General features: G+C 36.8%; 1 protein-coding gene across 1 annotated transcript; it reads right to left on the reverse strand.

Moving 5' to 3' along the window:
• Window positions 1-269: 269 nt before the first annotated feature.
• On the reverse strand, window positions 270-779 carry LOC131174032 (uncharacterized). Its single transcript, XM_058137067.1, has one exon. It carries the CDS (start codon window positions 777-779, stop codon window positions 270-272), a length of 510 nt encoding a protein of 169 aa, XP_057993050.1.
• Between the last annotated feature and the right edge of the window lie 13,101 nt (window positions 780-13,880).

Raw genomic sequence — 13,880 nt, forward strand, 5'->3', positions numbered from 1 at the left:
TTTAACGCAGTTAGTATCCATGGTAGACCAGTAATAGCCCAATCTTAAAATTTTGCCCGCTAATGCCCTTCCGTTTATGTGAGGACCACACACTCCTGCATGTACTTCCTCCATTATCTGCTCAGACTGCTTTTTTGTCACACACAAGAGCAATAGTCCTTCGAAGAACCTTTTGTAGAGTTGCCCCCCAGCTAAAGTGAACTGAGTGGATAATCTACGAATTGTAGCTCTATCCCTACCATTGGCTAACTGTGGGTATTCTCTTACCTCTAAATATCTTCTATGTCCTCATACCATTTCATCTCATCTTCTAGATCTAAATGTGCTATTATTAACCCTTCATAGCATGGGATTCTACTCCTCATTAGGATAACTGGCTGGGTCAGCTTCTGATCACCCTTCTCCCACAAGGATGCCAGCGTGGCTAGAGCATCAGTCATCTGGTTCTGAGCTCTAAGCATGTGCTTCATTGTCACTTCCTCAAAGCTAAATAATAGTTTCTTAACATACTCTAGGTATGGCCTCAACTTTTCTTCTTTCAATTCCCATTCACCTTTAACATGGGAAACCACTAGCATTGAATCTCCAAACACCTCCACTTTTTTAGCCCCAACAGCTATTAATGCCTCTAGGCCACAAATGCAAGCCTCATATTCTGCAATATTATTAGTGGCTGGGAAACATAGCCTTTTTGACATTAACAATTGTTCTCCATTCGGTGCTTCCAAAACTACCCCTATACCGGCTCCGCTCTTATTCATGGCCCCATCAAAGTACATTTTCCATGGCTGGACCTCTACTAGCTTGAGACTCTCATACGGGAAGGCTGTTTAGACTTCTTCCTCCTCATTAACTGGATTTTCAGAAAGAAATTTGGCTACTACACTCCCTTTGATGGTTTTTCGAGTCTCATGCACAATATCAAATTCAGACAGTAGGACCAACCATTTGGCCAATTTTCCAACTAGCGCTGGTACTTTAAATAGGTACTTTAAATGATCCATCCAGGATACTACAATAACTAGATGGGTCTAAAAGTAGTGCCTTAAATTCTTAGTTGCCCATATTACAGCCAGACAGGTTCTTTCTATTAGTGAATAATTCTCCTCATAAGCAAGGAGTTTCTTACTAATGTAATAGATGGCTCTCTCTAGATTCTCTACTTCTTGTGCCAACATTGCCCCCAGGGCCATGTCTTCCACTGATAGGTAAAGGATTAGAGGGATGCTAGGGATAGGTGGTGACAAAATTAGTGGATTGCTTAGGTACTGCTTTATCTTTTCAAATGCCTCTTGACATTGCTCATTCCACACCACTGGCTGATTCTTTCTTAGTAGCTTAAAAATTGGTTCACAGGTAGTTGTGAGCCTAGCTATGAACCTACTGATGTACTGTAATTTTCCTAAGAAACCTCTAATCTCTTTTACATTCTCGAGTGGCATCTCCTGGATTGCGTTCACCTTATCTGGGTCAACCTCAATCCCTTTCCTACTGATCATATGCCCTAACAGTTTGCCTGAAGTGACCCCAAACACACACTTGCTAGGGTTCAGTCTCAATTTATACTTGATGACCCTCTGAAAGAACTTTTATAATGCCTCAAAATGTCTCTCCCTAGTTGGGGATTTTACTACCATGTCATCTACATATACTTCAACTTCTTTGTGCATCATGTCATGAAACAACATAGTAGCCATTCTCTGATAAGTCGCACCAGCATTTTTTAGCCCAAAGGTATGACCTTATAATAATAAGTCCCCCATTCAGTGATAAAAGTTGTCTTTGCTTTATCTATCAAATCCATGAGGATCTGATTATATCCTGAAAAACCATCCATAAAAGAGTACATGGCCATGCAAGCAGCACTGTCAACAAGCACATTGATGTGAGGCAATGGGAAATCATCCTTAGGAGTAGCCTTATTCAGGTCTCTATAATCTATACACATCAGAACTCGCCCATCCTTTTTGGGGACTGGCACAATGTTGGCTAACCACTCAGGATACTCAATTACTTCAATGAAATCAGCCTCAATGAGCTTTTTCACCTCTTGAGCTATCTTTTCTTCCCATTCTGGCCTAAGCCGACGCTTCTTTTGTTTTACTGGCCTCATGTTAGGGTCTGTGGGGATCTTGTGTTGCACTATGTCTCGATCAATTCCTGGCATATCTTTATAAGACCAGGCAAATGCTTCTTGGTACTTTATTAATAAGGCTATTTATCTCTTTCTTTTTGGGTTAAATCTTCAGCTAACTTAATGTCTTTAGGATCATTTGGTGTACCCAAATTAATAGAGATTGGTTTTAATGCATTAACAGAAATAGATTCTAAATGATTATGAATGCCATGCGTGTAGCCATTAGGATGAACATCAAACAAGTAAGCAAAATGACTAGTCATATTATTTATTTTTGCCTCAAAATCGTCATCAAGTACATCAGAAATAATAATATCAGTATCACTACTGTGAGCATTACAAAAGATAGACTAGAACTTAGGGGTGTAGGTCCAAGTGCTTGGCTTCCATGCAGACCTTAACTTGATGGCACTGACCTCTTGTTCTAATTCCTCAACATGCGGCAGCTCCTGGTCATCAGTCCATGCAATTGCCCCCTCCCTGATAAACTTGGTGGGCTTGAGTTCCTCTTCATCTTCAGTTGGCTGATAGCCCAGCCCATATCTAGTGATTTGCCCCTTTATTTCTGGAAAAGTCACTAAGCCATTAGCTCGTTTTCCCAGACCCATGCCAGGAAAAAACTTCATCTCTTTCATCATAGTGGCCACCCTAGGGTCCATCTAGTCTTCATAGATCCCAGCAACTTGGAAACTAGACAATAGTGGTACCAAACCACTTGCAGCATAGCTACTTCCCCATCTCTTTCAGTATTGACGGTGATTATACCATTTTGGTACGAGATCTTGATCTTTTGGTGGAGTGTAGAGGGGACTCCACCTAAGGGATGGAACCAGATTCTACCCAACAGTAAGGAGAATGTCATGGGGATGTCTAGCAGAGTAAACTCAACTTCGGTCTCTCCAGGCCCCACCTTAACCATAGTCTTGAATACCCCTATCACGTTTCTCTTTGAATCATCATAGGCCCTGATAATCAGATCAGAACCAGTTAGTTCAGACATAGAAATTCCTAATTTTGGCAGAATCTTCAGAGGGCATACGTTGATGGCTGACCCATCATCTATCATCACACAAGGCACTTTCCACCCTCAAACCTCGGTGGTCACAAACAGAGCCCTGCTATGGTTTCTCCCCATAGCTGGGAGATCATTATCAGAGAAAGTAATATGACCCCCATCTTCTATAAGCACAACTTTGGCAATCTCTTCTAGAGTTATCTCCGTGGAGACCTTGAATACACTCAGGGCCTTAGTTAGTGCTGTTCTGATGCCAATAGCAATTCCCAGACCGTTACGCTAGCCTGAGTCCTTTTCAATTGCCTAAGGAACTAATCATCCTCTTCATCTGTGTCCTCTTCAGCCAACACCTTGGCTTTCCCTCTCACATTGTCCTTCTCCATGGGTGGATCACGATAATATCTACCACTCTTGGTCATGTGGCTCACCCTACTCTTTTCCTCTCCGTCAGAGTCAACCTAAACATCTAACAAACCTTCCTTATCACTGGAACTATCCCAAATATCAATTGTCATTACAGATCGAGGTTCATCAAGCTTTTGGATAGGTTAGATAAGGTTGAGAATTTGGTTAGGGTCAATTGAGGTGGTGGAAATCATGTAAAGTCCTGGTGGAGGTGGAACATTATGGTTGGGCATTGGGTTGGTGCGTGTGTTGGGTCGATTTTCTAGGTCAGCTATTTTCTTAGCATCGATCAGGTCCTGAACTTCGTGTTTTAGCCGAAAACATCTATAACTGTCATGGCTATGAGTTTGATGGAATTGGCAGTATAGGTTAGCATTGTAATTAGGTGGCAGTGGGTTTGGTGGCGGTCTAGGTGCCAAGGGTTGGAGGAGGCCCTGAGCTTTGAGTCGCTCGAAGACTTTAGATAGAGGTTAGTTGAATTGAGAGAACTTTCTAGGGGTGCAGGACACATTTTGAACCTCAATGACTTTGTTTGCCCCAGTAATGTTGCCAGCTGATTGGTATCCTCCCCTCTTGGGCTGATAACTCTTCCTTTCATTATTTAATACATCCTCCACTAATACCCCAGCATCATATAGCTGTTCAAAGGTAGCCAAGGGATAATAACAAAGTTTCTCATAATAACTAGGCTGCAGACTTTTCACTACCAATCGCACTTGATCCTTTTCAGCAGGCCTATTGGTCATCTTCATGGCCTTTTTCCTCCACCTCAATAGATACTCTGAAAAGGTTTCATTTGGTTTTTGCCTAGTGGTCTCTAAGTCTCTCAGGGTAACATATAAAGCTGTATTATAGGAGTATTGTTGCACAAATCTCCTAACTAGCTCCTCCCAATCTTTTCTCATAGTGGCTTCTAGCCCATGATACCATGAAGATGCAACCCCTTCTAGTGACATAGAAAAGAACTGAGTGACTTGGTTCTTAGTCAAACCAGTTGTTTTCATGACTATAAAATAAAACCTGAGGTGGGTTTTTGGGTCACCAGTACCATCGAATTTAGCCAAATCAGGCATCTTGAATTTTTCAGGTAGATTTCCATCCAACTGGATGTCAAAGTCATCTGCATCTAACAGCCCCATTCCAGTATATTCAGCTTGCTTTTTCACACTGGCCTGAAGTTATTCCATCATCTCAGTAACAACTCTAATCTCCTCACTTATCCCCTTTTCTTTCTTTTTGGCCTTGTCTTGGAGATAATCTTCTTCATCCCAAACGTCATCAAAGGCCTTCTTTTTACTAGTCTCTTCTTCGGGCCTTTTCACCTGAACATCACTAGGCCCACCCATCTCTAACTTCTTCTCAAAGTTGGCCATGATTTTTCCTTCAAGCTCAGCCATCTTGGCATTCAAAGCTTCTTTAAGCATCTGTCTAAACATGACCTTAGTGTCTTCCATTTTAGCTTGTGCAGGTGTAACTCTTACTAATCTCTTTCCCTCCCTAACCCAAGTGACCTGATTAGAAGTCTTCCTGATGTGTTCTAAAGCTATGTTCACTACAAGAGAAAAAAAAATACAAGGTTTTAACATCTTATGCTATGTATAAATGCAATGCATGAATGCATGAATATGCACTTTCATTTTTACCTTTGCCTTTACAAAACCAAAACCGAACCGTACTAATATGACCAAAACTGAACCAAAATCGAATTGTATAAACAGAACTAAAATCGAACCAAAGACTAAATGATAAACCGAAAAGAATGTCTCCAGAGCTGAATCTTCACCCCCTTATACCTTCAACTCTCACGTGTAGGGTAAGAAAAAAAAATTCTATCCTAGGCTACGGTACACTAGACGCACCAACAGGAGGTGGTCCAGGACGACCTTTCCTCTATAAATATATGATTTATATCCTTAAAGTTTAACCATAAGTAAGCATCCTCTTGCTTAACATGGGTTTTAAAATGGACTTGGGCCTATACACACATTGGGTTTATGCATAGGCCTAGGTTCATCTCAACTACCACTAGAACTTATGGTTTGAACAGTAAGGATACGAATCCAGCACAATAAAAATCTATGGGGTACCTACGGTTAAAATCTATGGCTCATGGGCTTTATTGGGTAGGAAAAGGGTCACCCATGCGAGAGCTTGTCCATTAAGCACAACGGCCGGAGTTGTGGCTCTTTTATATACTCGAAGGTACAGGCGTGGGGTGCTAGCATTCACCAATTCGTTATAGCTCGAGTAGAGCTATGGTCTCCTTGGCTAGTACTAACGGGGCTAAAAAGCGTAAGGGTGATCCGTGTGATAGTGTAGTGCAATGCAAAAAGTTTAGCAGAGGAATAATATTAGACTAATAGAAACATATTGGAGTAACTATCCATTTAGTCCCCAGTGGAGTCGCCAAACTGTAGGAGGGGAGGCGTGAGGTGAAATATCATCCACTAGAATTATATAAAATGTACCAGGTAATGCCCAGGAAAGATGGTGGAGTCACAATGGTCTCACTTAAGTACCACCTCCTTAGACTGTGACACCCCTTACTCGACTACAGTGTAGCCGAGCAAGTTATGCCAATCAGTGTGCCGGAGCACTCTATTTTATCTGATTTCATTACAGTTCTTGATTTATTTATTCAAAAATTTTATTGAAGATTTAGGCTATTTTTACTTTTATCAAAATCTAACTAAATTGGAAATTTCAAAAATTTTAACGATAATCCGACAAAGTGTAACTGTAATTTGGACTATGATTCTTGAACTGCCAAAGACAATTTCAATATATACTCAATTTCTCATACTTAATAGTCTCAAAATTTTCAAACATAATGTATCTCAATACGATTATCCAGTTTCTCGAGAAATCTCATTAGATTTTCAATATCTCAATATTCACAAGTATAATCTCATTATAACTCAAATTCAATTCACATACTAAAATACTTACTTTGAATAGCTTCCATAATTCATAGGTTAATTACATGAGTTTATTTTGTACAAGATATACAAATAATTTACAATGTGCTAGGAATGAACAATATACATAACATGTATAAAATGAGCCCTATCTACATGCATTCTTTGAGGAGGTGACAATCTTGAACTCTTCGACATACGCAGATATGGACTCCAAAAATCTCAGTCGACAGTCTACTGGTTTTACCTTCAGTACCTGCGCGAGGAAGCAATTCCATCGCGCTAAGCATTTCTGCTTAGTGGTGCAATAATATAACCCGAAATAATATACACAAGTAAAGAAAGAATTAAATGATAATTCAGATAAACAAGAATCAATTTAAATTGTTATGGTATATATAGTATCAACGATCTTAAATACTAGATTGTTCCTATTTGGAATTGATTAGTTTATAAATTTTAATTAATACTAGCGGTATATAATTTATTCTATCTGTATTGTATTTCAAGTGCATGCAGTTACGCAATTTATATTTTTGTTATGTTTCTTTTGCTAATCTCTTTTGCCTATTCATTCAATACTTAATTTAATTGTCTTTGGATTTTCATTATACTTAACTTAACTTTGCTGAATTGAATAATAATTTAATTGACTTCCCAAGTAACCTATACTAGGCAGTGAATTTGGATAACGGTCGTTGGCCTTTGGACAACTGCGGTGCCTCGGGCCGTCATACCATGGGACGCGAGCGTCAACCATGTATGCAGTCAGTATGGCTAAAAAGCCATGATATCACATAATCGGCATAAAAGCCATGAATACGGGCATAAAAGCCATGAATACGGGCATAAAGCCATGAATACAGGCATAAAGCCTTTCCTTTCGCAGTACTGCTAAAACAATACCCTATTGGCATGCCAAACTATCCAAACCAATCTTGTTAGGTATACTAAGGCATTTGATATTTTAAAATGTTAATATATTGTGCTTTATGACTTCATTATTTCATGATAAATTTCAATCATAATTCATACATTCATTTGATCATTTATATGATCACAATTCACATCAATTATTCTTTTATACCATTGTACTCAAAATACTTCTCCTCTTTACAATAATGAGAACTAATGTCTCATTCATACATTAATATGGTTTATTTATCCATTCATTATGTTATTCATATTGATCACAATTCTAAACAATGGTTCACATGTACCATTGTATTCAAAATATTTTTCCTTTCTCATTTATACATTCAAGAATCTACTTATGTAATTACAAATTTTATATTTCAAGTTGAGTTACTAATATTTTATGAATTCCATTTGTGATAGGCATATAAGTCTTAACTATCTATTTACATCAATTTGGTGACTTATTCTTCATGTTTCAAGTAATCCATGAAAATTTCATGGATTTCAAATTTATGCTCTTAATTCCCTTTTTAACAATTTTGACTAAGATGCATAGTCCACATTTGTTATACCATTCTAAGCATTTAAGCTTAGAATTGGTTCTAGGTCTTCATCTTAATTTGCTAATTATTTTGATTACTATTCACCTTACTAGTCAACCAAAATGTTGACTTTTTCATACTTAAGGGATATGTTAATTCTAATTACACGAAGATCCCACATTTTGAGTTTTACATTTGCTAGTATTAATTGCCAATTGTAATTTAAAGTCCCCTAGATGCATTTCTAATTTCAAATTTTGAATTTCAAGTTTTGGTGTCACTATTCACCTCTTTGGTCAACAAAAATGTTGACTTTTAGGTAGAAATTATGTACATTGGTTTTGGCATTCCCAACATACCACATTTTGCATTTAAAACTTGTTAGTTTTGGTCACTTCCTCAAAGCTTAGGTCATTTGGCAAAATTGCCAATTTTCGGTTTTTGAAACTTAACTTTACTATTCCATTAAGCATTGTTGTAGTGGGAATTTAAGGAAATGGTAAACATGAAAGTTGTTCCTTATTTTGTCTAGTTGAATTTCCTTTTTTGAATCACTCCATTTGGAGTTTTGTAGCTCAAGTTATGGCCAAAATAAGTTTACTGTTCACGTGCTTTATTCATCTTTGAGATTTTGGAGTCCGCAGATTTTGGTCCAACTTTGGTCAGTAATTTGATCAAGTTAAGTTCATAATTTGGTCTAACTTTCTTCATATGAAATGTTCTACTATGCCTTAGGTTTCCATCGGTTCAAGAATCGCCTAAATCCGAGTTTTCTAGAGAGAGTTATAGCCATCCAAACATTACTGCTCAAATGAAAATCTGCAGAGTTGCAGGTTTGAACAATAACTGTGACTGCCATTTGGGTTAGGTTCTGGTCATAATTTGGGGTAGGTTTTTTCATGAAAGTTGTTTGTCTATGTCGTAACTTGTTGCTGTAAAAATTTCAGGTCAATTGACCAAATCTACAGTGAGTTATGGCCAAATGAACTATTACTGTTCTTTTGGTCATTTCTGCAGGGGCTGTTGCAGGGTGTCCGGATTGGGGCCAAGTTTTGGTCCACTTGCTTTGGTCTTTTGGGCATGGTTTCTTCAGAAAAAATGTGCCATTATAAGCCTAGTTTCATGTCCAATTGGCCAAACACCAATTGGACCAATACAGCCCAAGTTATGGCTGTGTAATTGGACTGAATTTTCAGTCCCTCTGCTGCTGTCCTAGGGCAGCCTACATCTTCACTTTGCAATCCTATTTTTCAGTCCAATTCATGGTCAACATACCTAAAATGGTCACTAATTGACCACTAAAATGTCCATTACTCAATTCAAATGCCAAGTCTAATTTTCACCCTTAAAACCCTAATTTCTCATTGCAATTCACCCATACACCTTAGTTACACACTTCCATTCATTATATATGTGTTTATACACTTTAAACATAAGCTCTAATTCATTCTAAGTCCATCATCAACACTCAATCCTATTCCTTCCTTAGGGCAGCTGAAATCCATGGTATGTATACACATGAATTTAGTCCATTTAACTTACAATTTCATACTAAATTCAAGTCCTTAACTTGGAAATAAAGGAATATTAGCATAAGTAAGCACTAACCTTTGCATGAGCTTTTTGTCCCTTCACAATCCTTCATTTCCTTAACTTTTCTTAGTAACCAAACACTTCCCCAAAAGAGGTAGACAATTTTTAATGATGGCAATTTAGGTTTTAATGGTGAGAATTCATGGGAATGAAAGAGAGATGAAAGAAAATGTTTATGGAGGAGAGAAAGACATTTTCGGCTGGTTGGGAGGATGAAGCTGGCTGTTCACGTTTTTTTCCTTTCCTTTGGTCTTTAATTTGTCTCTTTTAAGTATTTAAGAAAGCTTATTAGCTTGTGATTGGTTGGTAATTTATAAATGACATCATGTGATGTCATTATTTGCATTATTTTGATTTTTCTTTGCTTTTCTTTTCTACCACATTTCAATTTAATTTTTAGCAATATTTCTTCATATTTTATGTCATATTAATTATTTACTTAACTGGACAAGTTGGCCAAAAATCACCTCTGAAGGCGAAATGACCAAAATGCCCTCCGTTTGGCTTAACGGGTCAAAATTGTCTGTACCGATTGAAAAATTTTTCTAAATATTTTCTTGGCATTCTAATGCCATAGGAACCTCAATGACCCTTCTCTGGAGTCCCAAAAATTATTTTATAATTTTTCCCCCGGGTCTAGGGCTCCTCGTTGCGAGAACCGCAACTTACCTCTGGTTACCCATCGCTTGGGCACCGGCTCATTTGACTTAGTTGCATTTTATTTCTAAAATTTTTCCTAAATTTTTCTTATCAATATTTGAGTTATTTATGGTTCCTCACTTTAGTTTAAATATTTTTCCGGATGTTCTAGCTGTCCGGACCGACACCGGTCACCAGAACAGTAGAATGTACGGAATTGCTACCGGGAGGGTGTTACAACTCTTCCCCTCTTATTTAAATTTCTTCCTCGAAATTTACCCAATGTAAATAGCCAAGGAGCTAATACCTCTTTATTTCTTCACCTTTCCGTGTTATCCTACTTCACTTTCTCCTTAGTCTCAATCCTATCCTCAAACAGTTATGTACTCATCCTTTTTCATCTTAAATATAGTCTCCTTCTCATCTCCATTCGCTATCTCATTGTCTCTTCACTCTCTTATTCCATACCTTAACCTAAAATAAACAGGAAATACAGATCTGAAATAGTGTCACCTCGACTCTTATGAATGCAATGCATGATATGCAATCTATATAGGTCCAAAAACGCCTAAACCGCGCTCTGATACCACTAAATGTGACACCCCTTACTCGACTACAGTGTAGCCGAGCAAGTTATGCCACTCAGTGTGCCGGAGCACTCTATTTTATCTGATTTCATTACAGTTCTTGATTTATTTATTCAAAAATTTTATTGAAGATTTAGGCTATTTTTACTTTTATCAGAATCTAACTAAATTGGAAATTTCAAAAATTTTAACGATAATCCGACAAAGTGTCGGCTGTAATTTGGACTAACAGTTCTTCTGAACCTTCCAAAGACAATTTCAATATATACTCAATTTCTCAAACTTAATAGTCTCAAAAATTTTCAAACATAATGTATCTCAATACGATTATCAGTTTCTCGAAATCTCATTAGATTTTCAATATCTCAATATTCACAAGTATAATCTCATTATAACTCAAATTCAATTCACATACTAAAATACTTACTTTGAATAGCTTCCATAATTCATAGGTTAATTACATGAGTTTATTTTGTACAAGATATACAAATAATTTATAATGTGCTAGGAATGAACAATATACATAACATGTATAAAATGAGCCCTATCTACATGCATTGCTGAGGAGGTGACAATCTTGAACTCTTCTGACACTTCTGCAGATATGGACTCCAAAAATCTCAATTGATGATCTCTGGTTTTACCTTCACCTCTGCGAGGAAGCAATTCCATCGCTAAGCATTCTCGCTTAGTGGTGCAATAATATAAGCAGAAATAATATATACAAGTAAAGAAAGAATTAAATGATAATTCAGATACTCAAGAATCAATTTAATTTGGTATGGTATTTCTAGTATCAACGATCTTATATACTAGTTTGTTCCTCTTTGGAAGTGCTTAGTTTATAACTTTTCAGTAATACTAGCAGGTATATAATTTATTCTATCTGTATTGTATTTCAAGTGCATGCAGATTACGCAATTTATATTTTTGTTATATTTCTTTTGCTAATCTCTTTTGCTTATTCATTCAATACTTAATTTAATTGTACTGGATTTTCATTATTCTTAACTTAACTTAGCTGCCTGAATTGAATAATACTTTAATTGACTGCCCAAGTAACCTATACTAGGCGACTGGACTGGATAACGGGTCGTTGGCACTGGACACTGCGGTGCCTCGGGCCGTCATACCATGGGACGCAGAACGTCAACCACGTATGCAGTCAGCATGGCTAAAAAGCCATGATATCACATAATCGGCATAAAAGCCATGAATACGGGCATAAAAGCCATGAATACGGGCATAAAGCCATGAATACAGGCATAAAGCCTTTCCTTTCGCAGTACTGCTAAAACAATACCCTATTGGCATGCCAAACTATCCAAACCAATCTTGTTAGGTATACTAGGGCATTTGATATTTTAAAATGTTAATATATTGTGCTTTATGACTTCATTATTTCATGATAAATTTCAATCATAATTCATACATTCATTTGATCATTTATATGATCACAATTCACATCAATTATTCTTTTATACCATTGTACTCAAAATACTTCTCCTCTTTACAATAATGAGAACTAATGTGTCATTCATACATTAATATGGTTTATTTATCCATTCATTATGTTATTCATATTGATCACAATTCTAAACAATGGTTCACATGTACCATTATATTCAAAACATTTTTCCTTTCTCATTTATACATTCAAGAATCTACTTATGTAATTACAAATTTTATATTTCAAGTTGAGTTACTAATATTTTATGAATTCCATTTGTGATAGGCATATAAGTCTTAACTATCTATTTACATCAATTTGGTGACTTACTCTTCATGTTTCAAGTAATCCATGAAAATTTCATGGATTTCAAATTTATGCTCTTAATTCCCTTTTTAACAATTTTGACTAAGATGCATAGTCCACATTTGTTATACCATTCTAAGCATTTAAGCTTAGAATTGGTTCTAGGTCTTCATCTTAATTTGCTAATTATTTTGATTACTATTCACCTTACTAGTCAACCAAAATGTTGACTTTTTCATACTTAAGGGATATGTTAATTCTAATTACACGAAGATCCCACATTTTGAGTTTTACATTTGCTATTATTAATTGCCAATTGTAATTTAAAGTCCCCTAGATGCATTTCTAATTTCAAATTTCAAGTTTTGGTGTCACTATTCACCTCTTTGGTCAACAAAAATATTGACTTTTAGGTAGAAATTATGTACATTGGTTTTCGCATTCCCAACATACCACATTTTGCATTTAAAACTTGTTAGTTTTGGTCACTTCCTCAAAGCTTAGGTCATTTGGCAAAATTGCCAATTTTCGGTTTTTGAAACTTAATTTTACTATTCCATTAAGCATTGTTGCAGTGGGAATTTGAGGAAATGGTAAACATGAAAGTTGTTCCTTATTTTGTCTAGTTGAATTTCTTTTTTTGAATCACTCCATTTGGAGTTTTGTAGCTCAAGTTATGGCCAAAATAAGTTTACTGTTCACGTGCCTTTATTCATCTTTGAGATTTTGGAGTCCGCAGATTTTTGGTCCAACTTTGGTTAGTAATTTGATCAAGTTAAGTTCATAATTTGGTCTAACTTTCTTCATATGAAATGTTCTAATATGCCTTAGGTTTCCATCGGTTCAAGAATCGCCTAAATCCGAGTTTTCTAGAGAGAGTTATAGCCATCCAAACATTACTGCTGAAATGAAAATCTGCAGAGTTGCAGGTTTGAACAGTAACTGTGACTGCCATTTGGGTTAGGTTCTGGTCATAATTTGGGGTAGGTTTCTTCATGAAAGTTGTTTTTCTATGTCTTAACTTGTTGCTGTAAAAATTTCAGGTCAATTGACCAAATCTACAGTGAGTTATAGCCAAATGAACTATTACTGTTCATTTAGTCATTTCTGCAGGGGCTGTTGCAGGGTGTCCGGATTGGGGCCAAGTTTTGGTCCACTTGCTTTGGTCTTTTGGGCATGGTTTCTTCAGCAAAAATGTGCCATTATAAGCCTAGTTTCATGTCCAATTGGCCAAACACCAATTGGACCAATACAGCCCAAGTTATGGCTGTGTAATTGGACTGAATTTTCAGTCCCTCTGCTGCTGTCCTAGGGCAGCCTACATCTTCACTTTGCAATCCTATTTTTCAGTCCAATTCATGGTCAACATA

This window comes from Hevea brasiliensis, chromosome 15, assembly GCF_030052815.1.
Source record: "Hevea brasiliensis isolate MT/VB/25A 57/8 chromosome 15, ASM3005281v1, whole genome shotgun sequence".
Lineage (NCBI taxonomy): Eukaryota > Viridiplantae > Streptophyta > Magnoliopsida > Malpighiales > Euphorbiaceae > Hevea > Hevea brasiliensis.

Excerpts from the sequence above, each read along its gene's own strand:
- LOC131174032 (XM_058137067.1), bottom strand. The coding sequence starts at position 779 with ATGTACTTTGATGGGGCCATGAATAAGAGCGGAGCCGGTATAGGGGTA.